Source organism: Marmota marmota, unplaced genomic scaffold (genome assembly GCF_001458135.2).
Source record: "Marmota marmota marmota unplaced genomic scaffold, marMar, whole genome shotgun sequence".
Lineage (NCBI taxonomy): Eukaryota > Metazoa > Chordata > Mammalia > Rodentia > Sciuridae > Marmota > Marmota marmota.
This window is the reverse complement of record NW_025999905.1, coordinates 10,868,420-10,894,110: the sequence shown is the minus strand read 5'-3', so window position 1 is coordinate 10,894,110 and position 25,691 is coordinate 10,868,420. Positions and strand designations below refer to the sequence as shown.

General features: G+C 36.1%; 1 protein-coding gene across 19 annotated transcripts in view; it reads right to left on the bottom strand.

Annotated features, from left to right (window-relative positions):
* The window catches only part of Hdac9 (histone deacetylase 9), an 863,294-nt gene that overhangs the window by 222,019 nt on the left and 615,584 nt on the right, over nucleotides 1-25,691 (bottom strand). For all 19 annotated transcript variants that reach the window (XM_048799672.1, XM_048799670.1, XM_048799674.1 and 16 more), the window contains 2 exons: nucleotides 15,612-15,732; nucleotides 10,897-10,946 (listed from right to left, as the gene is read on the bottom strand). In XM_048799672.1, coding sequence (XP_048655629.1) covers nucleotides 10,897-10,946; nucleotides 15,612-15,732 — 171 coding nt within the window. The remainder of the gene's footprint in view (nucleotides 1-10,896; nucleotides 10,947-15,611; nucleotides 15,733-25,691) is intronic.

Below are 25,691 nucleotides of genomic sequence, written 5' to 3'. Positions count from 1 at the left end.
TCAAAGAAAACAGATGACTGAAGACTTATATCAGTTAAATTCTCTATGACAAACTAATGGGAGCCCGCTAACTGATCTTCCAAGAAAAATTAATTTAAAAAAATCTGTTTTAAAATTAGATTATGTGAAATCTGATTATCAGAGAGGACACTAAATCACCTTCCATTTGTCACCTTATTTCACAGACACAGAAACTGAGGCCCATAGGCCTCATTGTCTTACAGGATCTGGCCCCTCAGTGTGGTCCACAGTGAGTAGCACTAACATCACCTGAGTGCTTATGAGGAATGCACACTCTCAGGCCCCATTCAGGCCTTTTGAACTGGTCTGTGCACATTCGAGCTGGAAAACCACTTTTGAAGCAGTGACAGTGTGAAGATTTGAATCCAGTTTTTTTTTTTTTTCACAACTAAATCAAGGTTCTTTGCCCTGTGCATCATTACTGGGGTTTCTGAAAGCACTGTAACCCCCAGTGTATAGCACTCCCCATGGTGCCATGATTTGAATGATAAACAAGATGTTGGGTAGGTAGGCCAGGTGAGACCTCAGGGTTGCAGAGCAGCCCATTTACTTTCTGCAGAACTGGACCTAATCAAGGCTCCCCTGTCCCACTGCCTGTAGTAAATCAGTGCCCATTTCCACATACAGCTGCCATTGATAACCTATATCATCCCATTTGATTCACCATCATTTAATAAGGGATACTTGTTTAGTTCTACTTCTTAGATGAAGAAACTGGAGCTCAAATAAGTGAAATAAAAATCATCAGAGCCTTTGTATTACTGGTTTCTTAGATTCCAGCTGGGAAGAGGGACACATACCCTAAAATCATAAAATCACTCAGAGCATTTCTCCAGACACTTAGGTGTCAACACTTTAAAACCTCCTGAGAGCTCTCTAAAGTTTTGGGTGATTGTCATTTTCTATTCTGTAGAACAATGCTGAGAGTCAAACTTCTGGGCTGAGGACCTCTCATGTTCTTTATTGCAATCTTCTTCAATCATCTCTTCAGCCTATAATAATGGGTACCCTCTCTTCTCATGAGACACAACATGCCATCTCCTTAAATGTATATATTCATTTCATGTTAGTTGTTCTGCTGAAAACCTGAGACCCTTGAAATGGAGCTGGGATGGATTTATGATGACAATAGGTGGGTAAACCCACATGCTTTCTCTCTTTTGTTCAACACTGGGAGGAAGACATGAATGACAGCTCATTCCCTTGGGATCACTTATAGGTTATAATGCCCACACCTTAGCTTCTTTAGTCATGGTAAGATGAAAAAGAAACAGAGTAGCTACAGGGAAGACCTTCAGATTCCAAATAAAACCATGGATATGATGAATGAAGACTGTGACTGATATTCCATATGGAAAGAAGGCGTGAACTATTCACACGGCAGCTGGAGGAGACAAGGGGCACATGGAGTGTGTTAATACTCTGCCACAAGCCGTTCCCAGTATGATCGACTGCTTTCTGGAAGCTCCATTGACCTTGCATGTGCAATTTCTACTCACTCTTCATCTTCAGAAAAATGTCCCTTTGCTATTTACTTGCCAGTAACAAGAAGAAGTAGTGAAATATGTTTATTCTGGCAAAAATGCTACATCATGAGACTCTTAGGACATTGACATAAGATACTAGTTCACTCACAGATTTGACAAGTCATATACAGATTCCTGTGGGCTACATGGCCAGTCAAGGAATTTGAGTCCCTATTCTTATTCAGTTTCAGTGAGTTCAGACCTACCAAGACTCAGTTAGAAATAGAGCCAAGTAATTTCATTTTAGTATTTTCCTATTGCTTCTTCATTTAATCTGATGTACATTCTGCATAAAGGGTACTTCATATTATTATTCACTAGACAGGGCATACTAGAGCCCTGTTTTTATAGGGAGAAGCTTAATAAAATTTAGTCTGACTCAGTAGGTGTATGAAATGAGATTTTAACTCATCTCACAGTGGTTTGGTCCAAAGCAGAGATGCTAGGCACAGATGTGTAATTTTTTTTACCCCAAATTGATGATGTTTGAGTGCTTAGATTTAACACTTCATAGGAATTTCAATAAAAAGGAGTATGCTCTTGGCAAAAGAATTAAGTGTGCTTTCTTGTGGCTAGGGCTGTTCTCATTTAGGAAGGGAGTGTTGACACTCATGTGAGGTTGGAATTATTTGAGCTTTGAGTGCACAGTCTTGTGGTTAAGAGCTTGGAAATCAAGCATCTCTACCCACCAGCACCTACTAATTGTGTGACTTGAACAAGTTGCCATTCTGAGCTTCAGTTGCCCTTTCTGTAGAAAAGTTAGCCTTAGTATTTCTTTAGTAATAAGAACCTTGGGATTATTATGAAGATTAAAAGAGATTGAGGTAGGTTTTCACTGGAAATAGAGAATGGCTACTATTTTCTGTAAGACTTTGAATCAGTACAGTTTTTTTTTTTTCTGAAACTAATAGAATATATTTCAAAGGATTCTCTAGGTCCTGCTTACTCCAGAGAATCTTACCTTTCCCATTAGGACAATGTCATCATTAAAACCAATATTCTGGATACCACTAAGGTCAAAATTAAGGGTTATTATTTTATTTAGTTAGAGTACAGTCCTAAACAACTGAGTCAAAATGTTTGTTGATATGGTCTCACTTATTATTTAGGATACTGAGGATTAGATATCAATAGTTGATAATAAAATATATTTCTCAAATTTAGACACCAAAATTTGCATTCCTTTCACTATATACAAGAAACACAAAATGTGATGCAAGAAGATTGAGAACTCATTATCCTTTGGTTAATGCACTAACCAAATGGCATCAACCAGTCAGTTATCCTGGATCTTGTAGCTCAGATATAAAGAATTCTTTATCTATATCTATATCTGAGACAACTGAGGCCAAAACATAGGCATGTCATTCAAAGAGACACTAAAATGCAGGTACAAAGGCACTGGGAAATGTCATATACATGTCAGGGCATTTTCATAAACTTGAAAATGGGCAGGTATTAGAGTAGTCTAATTTTAGATGCTGCACCATTTAAACAGGAAAGTAGGTCCAAATATCATCCTTAAGGACTGGGAGCCCAAAAGTGTACGGAGCTGCTAAGATGTAGATCCACTCAGACAAGCATCTCCAAGCCCAGAGACTGCCACTGAGTCCCAGGTCTTTGAGTATAAAGATAAGTGTGCCCTTACCATCCCCCCTCCTCCAGACATCCAAGGCCAGACTTTAAGAGAGATCTCTGGATCTCAGAATGAGCCTGTACCTACAACTTGACCCTTCACCACTCCTGCCACACCTCAATCCAGAGGTCAAAAGAAAGTCCAGGTTCTCTCTTCTGGAAAGAACAGCCCTACCTCCAGTTGTCCATGCCTTCATGGCAGAGAATGGGGATGGGGCACCAGAACTCTGAGCTGACTTGGCAGCCCTCTCCCCACTCGCTGAATTTTCCTGGTTCCTCACCACTCTCAGTACAAATCTCATTATTCTCTGTACTCCTCTTCAGTCAGTCACCACAAAAATCTAGGACTCCCCAGTCACTCACACCCATTGATTTTAATCTCAAAAATGCAATACTTCCCACTGACATCAGTTCCATCCCCAGCCCTGCAAGACTCCATATGCACTCTTTGCTTTCTTTTCTCCATAACATTCACCAACACACAAACACACATACAGGTTAAACTCACGCATATTTTTTTTTAATCTTTCTCCCCCAGTAGAGTATAAACTTCACCAGGATATTTACTATTTTAATTTTGTATTTTAAAAGAAACACAAAATATTGTTTTATATTAACAATGTTTTGGTCAAAATACTTCACAAACACAAATCCAACAGTGATATGTCAGTACTATGTGTTGGGTATAGGCTTGTCACAGGGATATCTGAATCTGCAAATTTTCAGGGTAGAAAAATGACAAGGGGAAAATACAAGTACAGTTTTTTCATGTCAAAATGAAAAGCTGAGCTGGGGCTCAGTTTACCTGCATTTCAGACCTAGATTCCTTTTTTCTAGGTAGTGCCATATTCTTTGTCTTCTCCAAATTTTTATTTGACCTAATGTCTTACATTTTCTTGACAGTCAGAAGTAGCAATCAGTAGATGACTGCACATTTAAATTTAGCCAAGTATCTTTTAATTTCTCTGAATTTTTATTGCAAAGAACCATAAAACTTCTAAGGTAGATAGAATCTTACAATTCATCAAATCTACTTACCTTCAGCTACCTAAGAGTCTAAGGCTCAATTTCTCTTGGTCTCAATGTTTACAATCAAGGCACATATGAAACTGGGGATAATTCTCATGGGACAAAAATTATAGAAAAAGAAACTCTAGAAATGGATCTGTTTTCTTCCTCCCTGATATCCTGTTACTGACATTACTTTGGTTTACATAGTCTGTGTGTGTGTGTGTGTGTGTGTGTGTCTATAGGTGACGTGGTACCAAAAACACAAAAACCACATATGTAAAGCTTTGATGATGGTATTTTCCAGCCATCCTATTTTGTTGACAACCAAAGAACTTTCATAGCTTTTTGATATTCATGTTTATTTTAAAAAAGAAAATGAAGTATTCTTATTTCAGAATGCATCCTCTTGCACTTAGCTTTAATGTCAAAGCAACTGAAAGAATTTAATCACAGATGGGATGCTACAGCTAAGTGAATTAAGGAGGAAGTTAAGGTTTTCATTTCTAATTTTCCTCTTCCTGCAATGGACATCAGATGCTTAATGGTTCTACAAAATATCACATTTTGTAGTAAACACAGAGTAATGTATACATGTTTATCTCTGCTCAGAGTGTTGTCTATATTCCTACCACTATTATTCAGTATTTAATTAGCATAATCTGTGCAATACTGGAAACTTCTTTTGTTTCCTAGAAGGAATTCCTTGGCTCCAATAATTCTTGGTGCTATATTTTCCAAGTCTAGAGCAACATAATCTTTTTGTGGAATCCATAGAATGAAACAAAACTCTCAAAACAATTTCATTAAGGCAGCTTATCAGTTTTACTTTTTCCAGGTGCTGTGGGGTGTTCCTGTTAGTATCATTTACATCAAGTTTAAAGCTAATGAAAATCCAAATACAATTAGGAGGGGAGATGGGGAAAAGAGATTCCAAATGAGGGTGGATCCTCTCCTTGTGCTGGAAGGAAGAGGACTGTGATGCCTCTTTGATAGTGGCAGCAGAGGAAATGAAGCACTGATTGCAAGCCAGGTTTGAGCGGAACATTAATATGAAGGAAATCAACATCATCCTGATTACTTCATGTGAGAAACAGATGCCGACCCCCTCCCCTTTCTGCTGATGTAACAAAAGGCATTGTGTCTACTCAGGGTAATTGGGTGGGAATAACACACGATGAAATCTAGTTATGATAAAAGAAAAAGGGTCCTGAGTCAATACGAAGACCTTAGGAACATCCAAAGTCTGGGCAAAAACCTTAAGTGGTGTACTTTACAGGGGGTGGGGGAGTAGGCGATTTCTCTACCAATTGGCAACAGTGTAGTACAACTATAAATAATATAGTGTATCATTCTGGCCTCAGCAGTTAATGCCTGGCTGCCTTACTTTAATCCACACTCATAACCAACCCTCCATGTGCTACACACATAAACTCAGTCATTATTAAGTGTTCTTGACTCGAAGTATTCTTGAAGATTTAGTTTATGACTGCTTGAGTGCCCCCAAGCCCCTCTTCATCCTTTTCTATTTGGAAGGCCTTTCCTTTGTGCTCCAATAACATGACATTTGTCCAAATCAGCCCAATGGGTAGGCCCTGAGCATCTAAGAACAGCAGCCTTGACTCATTCGTCTTTGCATCCCTGCACCTTGCCTAATCATTGGCAATAAGTCTGGCCTTACTTTTCCCAGCCCTTCACTCCTCATCGAATGGCATAAATCATACTTTCTAAAACATTGGTATTGTTTTAAAGAAGATCTTCCATGTTTGTCAACTTTCCATTGCTATGACCAAAATATGGACAAAATTAATTTAAATGAGAAAATATTTATTTTGGGCCACACACAGTCTTAGAGGTTTCAGTCCATGGTTGGCCAGCTCTATTACTTTGGGCCTGACTTGAAGCAGATCATCATGGCAGAAGGGCATGATGAAGGGCATGGCAGCCAGGAAACAGAGAGAGGGGGTGGGCAGAGAGAAAGGGACCAGAGACAAGAAATGCCCTTCCAGAACATGTTTCCTGTGACTCACTTCCTCCAAAAAGGCACCACCTCCTAAAGTTTCTGCCACCTCTCAGCAATGTCATCAAATTATTAATTCCACAATGGATTGACCACTGATGAGGTCAGAGCCCTCATGATCCCTGAAATCCCTGCCTCTGAACATTGCTGCATTGGGGACCAGGTCTTTAATACATGAAACTTTAGGGGACATTCTAGATCCAAACTGTAATGCTATCCTAAATTACAGTAGTAAAATACATTTCAACAAAATCTTTCTATTACATTGAATTTAACTATATGTCCATAGATTTTGTCTTAAGTCACTCTCTAGTATTAGAATTAAAAAAAAAAAATCAGAGCAGTTCTTTAAATGGTTTTCCATGGAACTGTTTCCTGTTTCTAAATAACTATTTTTTTTTTTTTTTGGTACTATGGGCTGAACCCAGGGCTGCTTAACCACTGAGCCACATCTCCAGCCCTTTTAAAAAATATTTTATTGAGAGACAGGTTCTCACTGAGTTGATTAGTGCCAGGTTTGAACTCATAATCCTCCTGCCTCACCCTCCCAACCCACTGGGATTACAGTGTGTGCCATCACTCCTGGCTCTAAATAACTATTTTTGAGTAATAGTTCTAAGTAACTCTTGGGGAGAATAAATGTGGAGGATCAATGTTGTATAATATATAGTAAAAAAAAAACAATATAAATGTATAAACATGGTATAAAATAACAGAATTTTCTTCTGAATTCATATGTATTTAAAATATTTTTGTGCATATATATACACATAGGTAAATTTATATATCAGAAGGAAAAGCTTACATATTAATTCTGACAGGGTGAAAGAAAATGTAAGATATTTCATCTGAATGTGCCTCCTCGACAGTAGGTATTGTGAGCATGTACCCGAGAGATCTTCAGAAAACCTCTGAGCAACTGCAAAGAGCCTTGAATCATACACCCCCAATAATCACTTGATCCTTTGCCCGATGTCCCCCTCCCCCAAACACAAAAAAAGACATTTTAAATCCATGCAAGAGTGTGAGATGTAGGTGTAATCAAATAGAATATGGGCAAAGTATAAATTTGTAACATGAAGCTGATTTTGTGTTCATAGACTCATCAAGCTGCTGCTGTAAACGGTGCTTTGGTTTTTGGCCCAACTTTGACCGGTCGGGTAGGCCCAGATTCTGCCCAGGCTCTGCAACTCCTCAACCCTTCTAGAGAATTGTTTCACCTCTTCACAGCTCCTCCTCTTCTAATCAAGGGTCTGACACTGCCCATTGACCACATTTATTTTTCTGCCTTTTGGCACTGGGAGTTTGTCTGTTGCAGGATAAAAGTGGAATTCTCTGCTGTCTGCAGGGCTTTCCCCAGGGAACAGAGCATGAAACCCAAACTTATATAAAATCATATCCTGTTTGCAAACATCATATTCCCTTTGCTTCGCACTAATCTGGTCCTATAAACCCCAGCACAGCTTGAGAGCCCATTCCTCATCTAAACAAATGCCATAAGCCCCTTTATACTTTTACAACCATGTCAAAAAATAATATTGCCTGCCAATAGTGATGTGATTGGAGTTGCCTCCTCCGAGCCATAAAAGAAGCGCAGAGTCTGTTATCAATTTCTCTAAATGTATCAGGGGAATTATGGGTCGATTCAGTTCCAAGTTATAAATGACAACTCAAAAGCCGCAGAAGCGTTTGAAGCTGGGAGCTGATGACGACATTATCATAAAAGCCTGCTCGTCCTTGCTTTTGTGGGTTTTTTTGTGGCCTATCAAGTGAAAAAGGGAGAATAAGGCTGAGAAATGACTTCAAGATTTCTTCACACAGCAGCAGGTCACATGGTCAGGAAAATGATCACTATTTTTAGCGATATACCCTGAGGAGTACGCACTAGCTTGGTCCTGAACTGGTTTTGTTTCCAAAGTTCCTTAGTTATCTATTTCCTTATACAATGACCAAGTCCTGGGTTTTGGTAAAATGCTCTTTTCAACTGGCATATATTCTTATAGATCAATCACATCATTAGAAATGAGTCATGCCATAGTAACTAAATTAAAATGAGATGCAAAAAGGAATTCGAAGATCTTGAGATTATTCATAAAATGCAATTCTGGACAGCATAATTTAAGGCACCTTAAATATCATTTTCCCACTGAGTTGTTTGACCAACACTCCAATACCACAAGCAATTGGGGGTAGGGAATTTAATAAGTAGAGGATTTTGATTTTATAATGTTCTAAGATATCTCCAAAACCAATGAACCCATCAGCATTCAGTAGCTATATGTTAAACCACTCTATAATGAAGTTATATATCCTAAATAATGTGACTTCACTTTAATAGTTGGAAATCACTGAGCATTTTGGAGTTAAACCAATGGGTCTATTTTTAGATTGTTTAAATGAGGAAAGTATCTTAAACAAAAGGCAATTTCAGTAGTTTCCAAGCTTCCAGGTTACCCCCATGATGCTAAATCAGATCACTCCAAGTTCATACTTGGTATTTTGCATAGTTAATGTGTCTAGGATTGTTCTTGAGGTGAAAATTTAGACTGGTTCAAATGCAAAGGACCCAGAGTTTCTCCTAGCACTTGTGTCAAAATCAAAGATCTGAGAAAACAAGATCTGAACTGATAAGATTATGACTTAGTTTCTGAAAACAAAAACACAAAAAGAATGAATCCAATTGGTTTGCTAGAGCATCAGCAAGTGGGAGTTTATATGCACACTTGTGTTCACCCATCCTCCCAGTCATGCATAAATTCCCCAGAAGACATAGAGACTATTTCAATAAGCAAAATGCCCTTCTTTAGCCTTCTCCAGCCCTGAGACAGCCAATCTCATCCAGGCCTCCTGCCCCAGAAGTTACCATGTTACATGTTTAGAGCAGGTGAATAGAGGTACTTTGTGTTCAAGGGATGGTGAGTCAGTGGCACATCCCAGCTCAGATTTGGAGGATGAGTCCTAGGGAGTTGTCCTCAGTTCTACTCTGGGTCATGAATTCAATGTACTTGTAAAGGACTGGGGTTTGACACTCACCATTCTTTTAATGACTTTGATGTCCTCCCCATCACTGTTCCCATGAAGTCATCATTTACTTTGTTTAATTCTTTGCCTCATTTGCAGGTTAAAAAGCTCTTCTCTTAAAATAGTCACTTGGGGTGTGAGAAAATAAGCTCAAAAATCAATGAACTCCTTTGAAAAATCAGTTTATCCTTTGAATTTAAGAATGAGTTTGCAAGGTCCCACAGGAGATTTGCTAAAATGAGCAAGGATTAATGTGGAGTGGTGATAGTTCTGTGTCAAAGGTCAAAAAGCAAAAGTCACTGGTGAGCTGCCATAAGGAGCCATGCTACCTTAGCAACACCGAAATGCTGCTAGGCTGAAGGTGGGGTTGGGGCTGCGGCTCACTGTTAAAGACTTAAAACAAGATCTTTCAGAATGCTTTCACATGAACATACACAGCATTCCCATACTTTCAGCTTTTCACCCTTTTCTGTGGGACATGAGGAGAGTAATTTCTCTGAGCATTTAGTCTCTCATCTGCAAAATGGCATAATTAATAAAAAAGTGGCCATCACACTGGCTTCCTGAAATTCAGTTGTGCATTGATAAAGTATGAAATCCAAATGGATATCCTTATTTTCGGGGCGGGGGGAGGGCAGAATCATAGGCAAAGGAACACAGAGATATTCCTTATTAAGTCTGGCATCATTAAAATGATAGAATGAGGGCTGGGGTTGTAGTACTGTGGTGGAGCGCTTGCCTAGCCTGTATGAGGCACTGGGTTCAATCCTCAGCATCACCTAAAAATAATGGTCCATCAACAACTAAAAAATGTTTTAAAAAAGAGTAGAATGAATAAAAACTATGTGGGATTTTCCTGTATAAATTTTAGTTATAACTAATGACTGTCTAAAATATGATCCATAAACAAATAGGTTTGTTCTCTCTTTTCAGTATCCAAGTAACCTCATTGATTTAAATACTTTAGTCCATAGAGGTCTGACCTAGAATTGTGTGGTCCTAACATAACTGAGCATTTAGTTCTATGTTACTGGTAAGGGTTAACTTTAAATAGATTGCAGGTTATAGAGTTTGTTCTAATCATCTACAAAAATGTAGACATTTTTCTTCCTATGTTGCTGGATTCAAACAAATTTGTCCTTGAAATGTGGTATAAATATCCTGGGTCAAAAGGCTTTGTTAATTATTGAAGACAAAAAAATGGCCCCAAGGGGTTCACAAACAAATGCCCCATAATGCAAAGCACTTTGTGAAGTTTGTGCCATTTTCATCAGGAATATAATGTATGTGCATAGTTAGTGTGATTCTATTGAAAACTGAATTCCACTGCAAAACTGTGTTAAAACTTCTTGCATTAACTTTTCTCCAGCTATGTGAAAGTCCAGCAACACTGTCTTCATGAGTGTGTGGCCGTCACACAGAAACTTAAAGTTTGAAGGCCCTCAAATTCCGTTTAGTTCTGTTGCCACCATCTTGAAGTGCTATTTAAGTTTTTAACAAGTGGCTTTGCATTTGGCAATTAGCTCTGAAAATTATACCACTAATTCTGAAGTACAATATAAGCTTTACTGGAAAAAAAAAGTCTTAAAGGTAATTTTATAGATAAATCAAAGGAGATATTTAAGTTTCTGTTATTTAAAAAGCAGTAGTTAAACTCATACTTACCCCAAGTCCACCACAAGGTAAGGAGGAAAAAAACTTTTGAGAGTCATCACCTATATGGTAAGAAAACATAAAAAAATATACATTGTGAGTATTATTATTTATGTGGATTAACATATAAATTGTGTCACATAGTATTTATCATTGTACTCATAAGAAAAATCAATGAAATTTTGGACCAATTATTCAAAGAAGTTCATTTTAAGAATGCATTGTTCTGTTTATATAAATACATAAGTAAAAACTCAAAGCAAATGAATATTAATACTATTATATATAAAGATCTATTACCCCACAGGATCAAACACAAGCCCATGAAATTTGGGATAAAAGATTTTTTAATTGGTTTACTTATCCATATTGTATATTATAATTTTAAAATTATAATTTATGAAAACTCACACAGCTATTGACTAAGTGCATTCCTCCAAGATGATACTTGATCCACAAGTTTTATGAAACTATATACTGTCATTTTAAAAATATTTGAGACATTAAGATGTCTTCTCAAGTACACACTTATTCATCATTTCTATTTCAGAAACAGTTAATATACAGGATCTACCTAAGATGTAGCTAAGGTCAAGTATACCCGTAAGCCTTTCTAACATGAACAGGTTTTTAAACAAAACACTATAAAGAAAAATTTCATTTGGGAAATTATAATATCAGTATCATTATAAAAAGTCTCCTTTAAAAATATATGCCAAAATCTTTAATTATGATTCTTTTTTTGGAACTGGCATTTCATGGGACTTTAAGCAAGTATTTCATTTATCTACACTTTAATTTTCTGTACTTATCTACTTCATGAATAGACAGACAAACAGTAAGTGTTCCCAAATTTCTGGCACTAAAATCTGTCTATTCATTAACTAAAAAGAAAGATAGAACATTTCTATCTAAGATCTTAGTCAAATGGTTCTAAAGTGACTTAGATGGGTTATTCAGAAGACCAGTGGTAGAAGCAGGTGACAAACTCTTTAATTCACCTACCCCTTTATTTGTCCTGATAATGATCAATTACATAAATAATTAAAATGGAAAACAGGTTTGTGGTATAATTTACATGCCATGTTAGTAAAATTCTAATAGTAGATTGTACTGTCATCAAAGAAAGTTTATTTTAAAAACAATGAGTTGCATAAGTTTATTTTTCAAATGCAATTACTAACAGATGGAAAACAATAAAGGAAAATGTATGCACAGATGAGGACATGTCGTTATGTAAAGACATCTTTTTCTTAAAAAAAAAAAAAAAGGATACAGTTCAGTGGTGGAGTGCTTTCCTGTGTGCTAGGTTCAATCCTCAGTACTACAAAAACAAAAGAAAACAAAACAAACAGAAAATGGCAAACACACACACATACACACACACACACACACACACACCCTAAGGCAAAATGTTAAAATTAGAATGCTGGCACAAGTAAAAGACACTTCAAAAAAATTCTGGATGACATGAAAGGTGAAGTTTTTTATGTCATTGCTCTTAACAAGGGTATCTCTATATCTTTGAATATTTTGCAAGACTGAATCTATATATTGCCAGTAAATTAAAAAATATATATATATACACACACGCACACACACACACATATATATATATATACATACATACACATATAGATAGATAGATATCTGAATTCTTCATTTACAGTTAAAAGGGATAAAGATAATATTAAAACATAATAAAATAAATTTTAAAAAACTTATTAAACCTAAGAGAATAGAGAAAATAAATGCTATGCCTCTTATGAAGAATATTATGTAGTAATGTTTATATAACATAAAAGGCAAATAATTGATAATGTAAATTTAGCAGTGTGTAAAAAATTTAATTCACTGCATTGACTGAATTTATTTTTTTAATGACATTACAGTACCTCGTTAATGGACTAAAGTCTGGCTAGCTACAAGGTAGAAACTGGTAATAACAATGACAGGAATATTAATGTTAAGGAAAACCTTGGTCCAGAAATGACTAGGGAGAATGTTTTCAAAGTGTCACCTTACAGAATCTTAAGTATTTAAAGAGATAAATTGTGCCTATTTTCAAATCTAATTATTTTATAATCTATAGATGTCTTTCAAGATACAAAGACTAATAGTTCTGATCCTAGTGAACTTTCAGTTAAATCCTTCCTCCTAACCTAGAACGTAACTTTCAAGAGCAGTATTATCAATTTAACACAGAAATGCCACCTCCCATCTGTGTTGGAGGGACTGGGCAAGAAGCTGTATAGCAGTGAAAGAAAAGGATAAAGAGAGCAAATTACTTGATTATTAATTTCTATACATTTGTATATGACAGCTTCAATGTGGTCTTTTAGTTATAAATGAAAAAACAAACCATAAAAATCCAAATGTCACAAAGAACAAAAAAGTAATCTTTTAAGAGAAATAAATAATTCACTTTGAATAACAACAGAAGAATATCAGATAAATTTCTGAATTCACCATAATAAATGAAATAGTTTGGATATGTCCAAGTTGAACTTTGCACTTGACCTCAGGCCTCACAGAAGGCACCATCCTTGTGTGTGTGGATTCAGGTAGTCTACATTGAAAGTGCTGCTCTGATCACTGAGAGGTATCTCTCAAACTCCACAGGTGTACAGAATGTTGCCCCAATCACCAATTGTATGAATGCTATTTCCCATTAAATATTCAAACCCAATGAGATAAAAGGCTAATTATCTGTCCTAAAAATTTAAAAACTGAATCATCAAAACTAAGTGCTTGCACCACATACATACAATGAAAAGAAGCTTTGTCCAAGTTCCAAGTTGGAATTCATTTTTGAATCAACCAAATTTAAAGTAATAGAAAGTTTGAATATTTTGAAAAAGTTAGATTTGTTCAAAATTGTCAAATTCCTTTTCTAAAAGCAGTGGTACTGTTGTATTTCATAAACAAAAGTTTGATGTTGTCAAAGTGTAAATTTCATTTCTTTTAACAAATATGTCTTCCTTCTTAAATTGTGGCATTTTGATATTAACAATTTGACCAATCATATTCCAGTCCAGTAAAGTCCAGGAGTACCTAGTCTTATGACTGAGTTGGTGGATACTTTGGGACCATAGTTAAAAAAAAAAAAAAAAAGAAAAAAAAAGAAAGAAATGAAAAGAGCGAAAGAAAAATGTTTTCTATTTTCTCTTAACTAAATTAAAAAGTAATCACATAGACACTTTCCTATTTTAAATGCTTGAGTATTTTGATCAAATAAAACCATGAAAATCACTGCATCTTTGTGCTTAGTTGGGTAGGATTATTAATTCATGTTAAAATAAGAACATTTATTATACAGCAGCCAGAAAAAAAAAGAAATACTTTATGTAACATATCTGCATGTAGAGAACTGGTTCCTTTGAAGGAACCAAGGGAAAAAGTCTGGAGCATAGATGTTTAGATCAATTTATTTGTATTTGTATTAAAGCATAACTTTAATTTTACCATATAAATTGTTTTTCATCAAAGGTTAGCAATATTCTCTCTAAACAACACTGAGTGGTCTGTGTGTGCCCCTTTGTGTCCATTTCTCTTCCAGGTACTTCTGTTGCCTATCCTGACACACATACAAACACACACACACACACACACAAACACACACACACACATGTGCAGACACTCCCCAAGTACTTCGCCACACATCTTTAGGGATACTTGCTGTTCATCTTTAAAAGCAGTTTGCATGTGTTTTAAAGGGTAATTGTTAACTTCCCCTTATAATTGCTTTCCAAAATACTTACCTATTACTTGTCATATATTAGTTCCCAATCATTTAGGGCCAATTAACATAAATTATTTAAAATTATTATTGAAAAGAGTTATTGAAAGAGTTCAATAATTTGGAACTGACTCAACAAGTTTGTTTGAAAGAAAGGGACAAGAAAGGGTTCTAAAATAGGTTTTAATTAAAACTCTTAAAATATTAGCCACGTTATGTACTGTTGTTATTCAATTATAAAGGTAATTAATAAAATATAATTACTTCTACTAAAATAATGTTTTGTCAGTATTTTTCCAAAAATCTGTTGTTTATAGCATTCATATAAAGCTTACATAAAACTCTGCAACTTCAATTTTATTTTAAAATCTGATGATGAAATTTTGAAAAATCGTACATTGACAAAAATTATGTTTATTGATTTTCTATTTGTCATTTACTGTGTTATTTAATACCCACAGGGAAGGTGTGCACTAAAAAGCTTATGTTGCTATTTTAAATTCCATCTTACTATAAAATGTAGTATCTTAGGCACAATAATAGGACTTGTCTCTGATATTAAGTTGTACTATCATTTTGTGTGTTAAGGTCATGGGAAAAAAGCCTGTAAGACACAAAACAAATGGGAAAGGTAAAGATGAATTTGCACAAAAGGGTGAAAAGGTCTTATTGTCTTTTAGTTCAAAAACCCAAGTAAACAAATTTGGCAGTGTATATATCCCTATATGCAAAACTACACTACACATCTGCTATCCAAAGAAAGGTTAATTTTAAAGTCAACATTATAGAACACACATTGTCTTTTGTAGTGCAGGATTTTCTTAATCTACTTTGAATTCTCTTGTACACGACTCATTCCACAGAGCAGTGCTGTTGGAAAAACTGACTTTTTGTCACACTGCTTGCCAAGTATTTTGGACTGACACTTGTACTGACTAATGATAGTTCTGGAATGTGCTGTTCTCAGTCAAATGGAGCCCATACAGACCTAGGAGTATCCTGGGGTCCAGCTTCTGTCCATCCAGGGGGCCGGTGCCATACAACAGTGAGTGATGTTCAGAATGAACAAGCTGTATTTCCTCCAAGCTGGCTTTTCGACCTTGAATCCTCTGAAAGAAAATAGCAGAAACCTACAGTACCTCTCTGACAACATTTAGAAGAAAATGAGACCCCCAAGTCACATTTAAGATGATTAATAATGGGCTGAGTTTCATCAGGCAGGAATGTGAGACTGATCTGCTTGGTAAAATACTCTAATACTACTTGAAAAATGAGCATATGCAAGGTTGAGATGCGATGGATTGCTTATGCCCATGTAGGAAATTGATATAAAGCTTATTCTTCTTTGGCATAAAAAAATAAATCTATAACAAAGAAATTAATGGTTGTCTCTTTTGTAAAAAATATGAGCTTAAAAACACCAAGGGCTAATGTTTATCTGAAAAACAAATTTATTACCATCTTATTTTATACTTACCTGAAGTTGTTGAAATGAATTTTTCTTAAAGGACATGGGTAAATACCATGATAGTGTAATGTATTTTATGCTCATTACTTCATGTGAATGCACCTTACCACAGCATTACTCTGTGTAATGCTGTTACAATGTTACTCAAAGCTTGTCCCATGGGACCCGCAACAGTTGAGGATCTGTCTGTCAATGGCCCATGATGAGATCAGTACAGAAATTCAGAGTAAATATTTAGAAACTTGTATGGCAAATTTATGTCTTTTGAATTTAATAAAATCTCATATGACTTAAATTTTTATTTCACTTTTGCACCATTTCACTTTTAGTGTGTTTTATTAAAGTTTTAGTATATGACAGATTGGAAATTAAACGGAAACAAAAACTGCTGTTTAACCAGAGATAATTTGAGACATTCTAGACTCAATTCTTTACACTTAGGCTAGGCAGAGAGTTTTTGCCCCATCTAACAAAGAAAGGTCCTTTGACACAAACATAATTGTACTTTAAGTTAAACCTTATTAGCCAACATACAAAGTGATCTTCTTGGTCCCATTTCTTACCACATCTGTGAGCCTGATAAACATCATGCTGGTGTATGAAATTAATTAACCTTCACTTTCGGAAATGCCTATGCTTCCTAAAACTACATAAACAATATGAAGTTTTTCTTAAAACACACACCATCACAAGACAGGTCAGGTAATACTTAAGTACAGAACTCAAGAGAAATTCAGAGAGTCTGTTCAGGAAGTGCTGACCTCCCATGTTCCTGGAACCACCAGTTGACTTGGAAACATCCGGCAACAACCACGCCTCTCTTGGGACCAGGACAACTCCGTGATCAGTCTCCCTTGTGTAAGGTGATGGGGCTGCCGGCAGACTCTTCAGTGTTTATGTGTAGGTTACTAGGGGTCAGGCTGGGAAAATCTCTAGGTAATGACACTTCCTCAGGGTTTATTGGACAGGAGGCAGAGTTTGCTTGTCACTGAAAATAAATGATCAGGTCACAGTGAGGGAGGAATGGTGGGAACTACAGGGGTAACAGAGGAGCATGATTTAAAGCAGAATCTCAAGATTTCCTTTATGTGCCAAACCAACAAATACCTGTGGAATTTTCTTTGCCATTACACTGAAGTTCCCTGTTCTCGACACTATCATTCAGCATTGTGTAACCCAATTTACATTTCTAGAAAAATGAAATATGCTTTTGAGAAATCATTTCCAGGTAGTTAAGAAAACAATCCCAATACTGAAGAAGAAGGCAAATTTAATGATGGCATTCAGGTCTGCCTTGTTCTGATCAATAAACAATTGTATTGAACAGGGTAATTTGCCGGTAAACATGAAATATGCAAAGGTATATGGAAGACAAACAAAAACCAAAGAAGTAGAATGACAGGTAAAGAGATAAAATGAGCAAGAGAAAAGCGAGAATCAATATTAAAGGGAAATATTTTAACTTCAAGATTTCAGAAGATGGAAAATCCCCCAAGATAAATGGTAGTAACTCCATGGTTTGAGTCATCTAAAATTGGAATGAACAGAGTGCTGAAAAACAGACTGTGACAATCAGTCCTAGTCTGGCATAATAATGAATACCATGAAATAACAGAGCTTCCAAGCTTTCACTTCTATGGGTCTATGAAATCCATAGCCACAGATATAATAAAAGCTGATACTGTGAAACATCAAAATCCTAAATAATGTCAATTCTAAAACTAAGAATTGGAGCCATGTTTGACTACTGGAATGTCATAAAACTTCATCATTTTTTTTTCCCTCTCTCCTTTTCTATTAAGATTTTTTTTCAGTTCCCAGTTGAATTTTTTGGCTCTAACATTAAATATCACCATTATTATGTTTTCATACACTAGTCATATATATTATACACTGTACACTCAATGCATGTCCCAAGTTCATTTCTTATTCTCCTACAATCCCAGTAGCATTCCAACTAAATGTTCAACCACACATTTGAACAATAATCTGCTAATAAGATTCACCGTAGATGACGATAGCTCAAGTGCTAGCAAATCATGAGGATGCCTGCCGAATCTTTCATCTCCCAGTGTAGTAGCAATCAACTGGCAGTATGGACACAGCATCTGGATAAGTTACCTAGCATTTACTTATTCAAGAGTTTTGCTTCTGATTTATACTCTAGTTCTTACCTCACTATTAAAATGTAAAACTGCTCATACATTATCCCTTTGATTCTTTTTCCCGCTTCTCCTTCCATTTCCTTTGACTCTCTGAAAGTACATTACACTGGCAGATTGTGTTATTATAATAAATAGTTCTTAGAAATTACTGCAATCAAAATAAGGATGTAATCATTCTTGACAATCACCTTCTGCTTCTCTAGCTGCTAGGGAACAAACCCCATAAACACAGTGCCTGTTTCCCCCCAAAGCAAGGAAAACCAATTCAGCCTGAAAACAATCTCTACCTATAGAAAGGATCTGGAGAAAGCACATTCTAGATTTGTATCTTGCAGAAACACTACTATGGGAACTTGGATGACTAAGCCAAGAATCCTGAAATAGCAACCGCTTGCTTTAGTTCTTAACACACGGGGTCTCCTGGAGTAGTTCCATTTTGCCTCCCTTTTATCAGATGCCTTAAATTTGTCACATTCAGCTCTCTTCTCCTATCGAGATCTCCAACAGTCCCATTTTTTAATTTAGAATTTCATTTGCTCAGGCTTAATATAGATATTCTCATTTTGTCTCTTCCCGAATGTTCTACTTCCTGTGTACCCTGTATTCCTCCATTTCTCTCTTAAGATGCTCTCTAGAGTCAAAGGTCAATAGCATAATGACTAACAAAATAGGATAAAGTGCTCTGATAATCTTAATTTAAGGAGATGCTGGTTTCCGTTCTCAGAGAAAAATCAGTCTGCAGGATGTCTATGTGAAGTCATCTATGATGCTCTGACTAAAAAGGCTTTTGAGCATATTGGAACACTCGATGCATATAAGGGATGGAGTTTATCTGGAGAGTTCTCACATGAAATCCAAAGATAGGTCTTGAATTCTTTAATAGGCCTAGGAACAGAAGCTTTCAGCTCTTCTTTCAGCTTAAAGAAATGCTGTGATTTAGGACTGCTTTCATTCTGACATTATTATTCTGTGACTTACATTCAATCCGGGTCTTTCCTGGGAGTGGAAAAGTAGCCAGGACTCAGCCTACTCTGTGCTTAGGAATATGATCATATTCAATACAGACCCCCAGACAGCCTCTATTCAGGTTGGAAGTTTGACTAAAGAAGTCATTTGAAATCACCATATCATTGAGTCTCACAATGCACTATGGTTCTTTCCTAAAGAAATAGTCTTTCTGAAATAAAGCCTGTTAATGCAAACTGATTATAGAAGGAATGTTCTGAACATGATCTACAAAGTCATACTGTGACAGGATAAAACGCAGCCTACCCACACCCACCCACACACAGAGCACACACACGGTATAGATTCATATTTTTTTCTGCCAAGGAGCAGAGAAAAAGGAAACAGTTCTATTCCTTCCCTGCTTGTGTTCAAAGCCTGGAGTGAGGCCAGTGTCCTAATCAGTTCTCATTGGCCCTGGAGGAATCAGAACCTTTTGTAAAATATAATAAAGGGCATAAAATCATGATAAAATGCATGAAAAAGCAGTGCCTTTGGTTAGGGAACTAGAAATAATTTAGCAGAACAGATGGATTGCATTGGTTGGGTATTATTGAGGACATGAAAGGGCTCATTTTGTGGCAGTTCCAAACTAAGAGAAAATGTCCAACTTAAATTTGACAAGTCAAAGTACCTGCCTCCACTGGAGGAGACTCCATTTTCTTTAATCATTTTCAAAGTAGTGACATATTAGGCAAAAATGTCTACTGAAATACCTCATTTTCCGAAAACATTTCATCCATTGTCTCTAAGTAAAGGAAGATTTTTATTTTTTCCTCCAAAAATCTACAGTGCTGCCAATATTCAATTAAAAAACATAAATGAGTTATGTCAAAGTTAGATTCAGTTTTTGAATACCATATTTAATACTTAAAGAGTCAATTCGTGGTTCATTAATTATTCTTGATATATTTTTTTCTCTTAAAACAAACACAAAAATGTGGTCTCATTGTTCATGTCCAAGCATATCTCCTAGAATTTTCAAATGATAACAATCAATTGTTTCTTTGAATATTTTATAAGTCGTTGTTTTTTTCTAATAGCCACCCCCTAACACAGAGCTGTACAATCTTTCCTCATAGCCCTCATCATATAGTAACCTGTTATCAGAATTTTTTCTCATAAAGTAGAGTAAAGGGAGGCAGGCAGTAATAGAACAGGCAGGCAGCCTACCAGACTTCTCCCTTCTGTAGGGTACATGGAAGAAAAGTAGACTGCAGGCTGAGAGCCAGAATTCTTATCCTGCTTCTTGAATGTTTTCCCTGTGCCTACAGCCAGCTGTGAAACATCTCTACAGGCCTTAGTTTCTTCATCTATAAGCATAAGGAAGTTTGCCTAAGTTTTTTCAAAGCTTCATTTTAGCCCTAACTGATAAGATTCTATGTGGCAAAATAACTTTATACTCGGTAAAAAATTCAAGAAAATATGCTTTACTTTGATTGATGAATTTGCCTGAGGCAAGCAAATACAATTATAGTGATCTATTACTGTGGTGGAGGCCAGAAAATAGGCCCATGAAGATTTTCAAAAGCAGTCCACCTCTTCCTTGAAGCCCATTTCTTAAAAGTTTAATCACTGTTGAAAAATGAGAGGATTTTTCAAAGCTTATACTACTATTTGACAACCTCAAAATAATAAACACTTTCCCCAATTTCTAAATTCTTTAGGGTACAGAATGTCTGGCTTTGTTTGTATGTTTTGTTTCCTGATGCTGGGGATTGAACCCAGGGCCTTGCACACCCTAGGCAAGTGCTCTCACAGTGAATTACACTCCTAGCCTGTACTTCTGACTTAAAGCTACCTGTGTGTTTCAAGTAAATGCTTGAACTCTCTCATCTCCAAATATTTGATCCATCTGCCTATTTGTCTCTACCTGTTAAGTTTATGAAAGAAGTTGAGTTTGTGTTGCAGAGGTTCTTGAAACCAGCTGCGGATGTTTAAGAGGTACGATTGGAGCTTTAGATTCACTTTGCGTGGACACAGTCTGCACACTGGATACTTAAAGCCACTGAGTGGATTCTAATGGGTAGAATCCTGGGTCAAGAACCACATGTTGGGGGGCTGGGGATGTGGCTCAAGCGGTAGCGTGCTCGCCTGCCATGCGTGCGGCCCGGGTTCGATCCTCAGCACCACATACAAAGATGTTATGTCCGCCAATAACTAAAAAATAAATATTAAAAAAAATTCTCTCTCTCTCTCCTCTCTCTTAAAAAAAATCTTGCTTTAAAAAAAAAAGAACCACATGTTGGAAGGAGCAGACTATGCTTCCTACTCATAAATTAATTCAAGATATTGTCACTATGGACCAATATTTGGGACTATGAAATATTTTTTGTTTTTAACATCAAGGAGTAAAAAACAAAATTCTTGTCTTCAAAATTAGCAAGTATCTTTACTTGTCTTAATTTTATTGATTCAGTCATTAATATTTATTTTCAAATATTTCAGAGCACATAGCAATTTCTAAAGCACTTCAGAAAGCCAGAAAATCTTATTCAACAATAAAGGTCTGGGGTGGTCATAAGCATATGTTATGTATGTTTTTTAAATTTATTTCATCTATTTCAAATAATTATGTTCATACAACAAAAAGAAATTATGCCTTAGTTTCATTGCTCCATTTTCATAATTTTTAATAAAACCAAATCTTATACCTTATAATTTTTAATTACAAATATTTTAATGATTTAGTCTAAAGCATTGCTTTTTCAAATATCACTCATGTATGCAACAAAATTTCTTAATAAATATTTATACTTGAATACTGCAATGTTCAAATGACTTAAAAATATCTAACATTCATTTTTATTAATAAATCTTAAGCTGCTATCTAAAAATCCCTGTATTATTTTCCAAATGATTCAGAAAGAAAATCTCTCATTGTTCCTTTTATTGATTGTATTCTACAAGCAGAATTTTTAAAACTTCCATGTTGTCTCAATTTTGATTATAAACTGTGCATTGACTTTTGATGTATGTATCTGCCTGGGCCCACCTTACTGTGATATATAAATATCTCTCAGAAAATGACATAATGCATCCTGGTTTACTCATGATATCTAGATCTTCTGCACTACTTCCACCTCCGCACCCCGCAACTGCCCTATCCTTTAGAGACAATTCACAGGACTCCCTGTTTGACTTTCTTACTGCTTTGTGGTTAGATTCTAACACACAAACATATTTAAAAAAATTTTTTTTTTACAAACTAAACAGAACAGTAAGCTGTTATGTGCTGCCATCTAGTTAGACTACTCTATAAAACAAATGTTTAATTGAATTTGCATTAACTTGCAGTATGCAGAGCTTCACAATCTTGATGTCAGAAAACCTGTACATTCCAAAAGTAATACATCTCCTTATTTGGATTTAAAAAGGGTATTTTAAGTCACTTGTGTGTGCTGGCAAGTGTGCTGAAGACCTTATCCTTGAGCTGCTGGACTTCTTAAGATTTTATACTAAAGTTTCTCTCCACTTTGCTCATTGGAACTGCTGAGAAATCCCAGAAGGGGCAACAGTAGCTTGGTTTCATGTCCCAGAATTGTTTTGTAATTACTTTGTGTTGGCACTTGAATAAAAGAGTTAAACAGTTCAGCACAGTATGTTGCTTATGGCTTTTACTTATGAATTAAGCGAAACAAAGTTATTCAATATTAGTCACAAAGAGGCAATGCAAATTCCACATAATGTGTAATCCAACAAAAGCATTATAAAATGTTATTATTCTCAAAACAAATGTGAAAGCAAGCAAATGTCTGTGGGTGGTTTGGTGGGGCTGGGAGACATGAGCACTTCTGGAAAAACAACTGCAAGTGCATTTCTAACAGATGATGGGTCAATCTCTATTTTTTTTTTTTTTTTTTTTAGCTCAGAGGAGCACATTCCTTTCTCCAGGAGCACAGGCACTTTAGAAACCCAGCTACCTAATCGAAGAGCTTGTTTTCTCAACAGGATACCAAATTACCCCCTGCCCCCTGCCCCAGATCCATTTCTCACGGTGACCAGAAAGCTGCTGGTTTTGCTTTGTGTTCCCAACAGAATCACTAAACTAAGTATGAATGATTCAATAGGGGAAAAAATTAAATGGTATTGGCATGAAGGACTACTAACCGCTCAACTTTTTTAAAACAGTGCCACGTCATGCCAAAAGAAGTTAACCCATGTAACCACTGTAATCTAATATAATAAGGACTAAAGTTTTCTCTGGCTGCTAATCAGCACTACTCAGCAAAGCCAATTTACACTATAGCTTACAAACTAAGAGCAAAGTGTTTACCAAAACATGCTAAAAATTTAGTCTGCTGTTAAGAAGAGAGAGTGTTATGTCTAAAGTGAGCTCCTTAGCCATTCTAATTTCATACAATATTATATCTGGAAGAAATCCTAGAGGAATTCTGCATAATATGCCCATCTATAGCATGAGAAAATGGAAGATCAACAAGGTTAAATGATTTTACTAAAGTACACAGATAATTAATGGTCGGGCTAAAGTTAAATCTATTGTTGAATAATTACCTTGGAAGGAATCCATTTTGATTAATTTACCACATTGCTAAATGAGTTGATATAATACAAAAGTTTGATTTGGGGGTCAGTCTAGCCTTTTGAAATGAAGGAGCCCTTTTAATGTTTTCAATTTGCCCTCTTTTCTATCATTTTATTTTCATTTCATTAGTGGACAATTGACCGCGCCATTGGATGAGGAAAGTTGACTTTTCTCTATGTGCCAGCAGAATTGGGACTTCTTATCTTTTTCCCAGAGAAATAGACAATAGTAACCCTAGTAAATGAAGGAAACCACATATTGACAGAAGCATGGCAAGTTATTCGACATAAGAGACACTTTCTCCTTCACACTGATCTAAAACATCACCTCCTCTCTCTTGTTCACAGAACCCCTCTGAAGCTTTCAAGACAAAGAAGGCAGCTGGCCACCGTCTTTCTCTTTTTATTTCTTTTCTAAGCCAAATCAATAAGAATCTTCAGAATCACAGCAACATAAACATATTGGCTCAAACCCTTTGCAAATTTGTAATTATATATTTCTTTGTATGATCATTTGACCAAAGTCAGGTGAGTTCACTAAATGTTAACCTCCTTGAAGATAGTGAATATATCTTTCTTCCTCTATATTATATCTCCTGCTCCTTACAGAGGTACCAGGAAACCTCAAATTCATATCAATATCATTGAACAAATATTCTGCTGTTGTCAAGATGTGGTAACTACATCAGCAATATCAGGATCAACTAACCACGTTGGAGAAACAAATACTTAGACCTCCATTCAGACCTACTGAATCAGAAGCTCTAGGGCTAGAGCTCAGCCATCTGTGTCTGAACATCCCCAGAGAGGATTCTAATAGATGCTATTTGAGATTTTCTTCTCTGAAAGCACAAGTTGATTTCTAACCATGGGTGGTCACATAGATGTGCAGGGCAAATCATGTCCAAAAACGGCAGATAACTATCTGGATATCGGGAAACAATGTGCTGATCCAGCTTGGATGCATTCCTATTTGATTATATCTTTTTCTGTGGAATCTAATAAGTTCTCTCTATTATGAAACTATTGAGTTAAGTTCTTATTTCCCACCATCAAGAGAGAACATTGTCCAGACCACTTAGGAGAGCGATGCCCTAGTCTTGGTACTCTAATCCCTGGAGAACCAGCCAGCAAGATTGCACCTTCTCTTGTTCATACTAGTTAGACAAACTGGGCAAGTGAACTAGAGTTCAACATCCTCATAGCTCCTCCCAGGCAGTTTAGTAGGAACGGTCTCCATTCTGTCTTTATTTGGGTCTTTGGGGTGCTTGCTAAATAGGACTCTCACCAGAGCTGCAACCCCACTTTCTCTCTTGGAGTAAATACATTAACTGCAGGGAGCAGATAACTGTCATTGGCTTGGTTTCCTTTGGTTCAGAAACACTAACCAGGAAGGCTTTCAGGGGAGCCTTTTCCCCCTATCAACTAGCTTTAGTCCCACACAGAGAAGTCTCACTCCATAAGATCACTTGCCTTTTATGGTGGGTTTTCCCCCCAATTCTTTAACAATTCTGATTCTTATGAAGTGTGATAAATTGCTAAAATACTTGTTAGTAACTTTCTCAGTTTTTTTTCAAAATATTAAAATTCTCCAAATAATTCAGCATGAGATAAAAAGTTTAACATTCTTAGAAGAGGATTTAATAACATATTAATAAATTTGTATGTAGAATTTATTTATTAAATAACATATTTTAAGAGAAAACCATAAAAATGTGTATCAATTATTCCAAATGTGTTTAGTAAAGGCCTGGGCTGGGCATTCCTGAATGATGGTGTAGATTCTACTCTTTCTGAGTGGAACTAAACTGCTTTGGAATAATCTGTGTTCCTTTTCATTTTCTTCTCTTCTCTTCTGGTAAAAACAGGAAGAAAAAGAAATTAA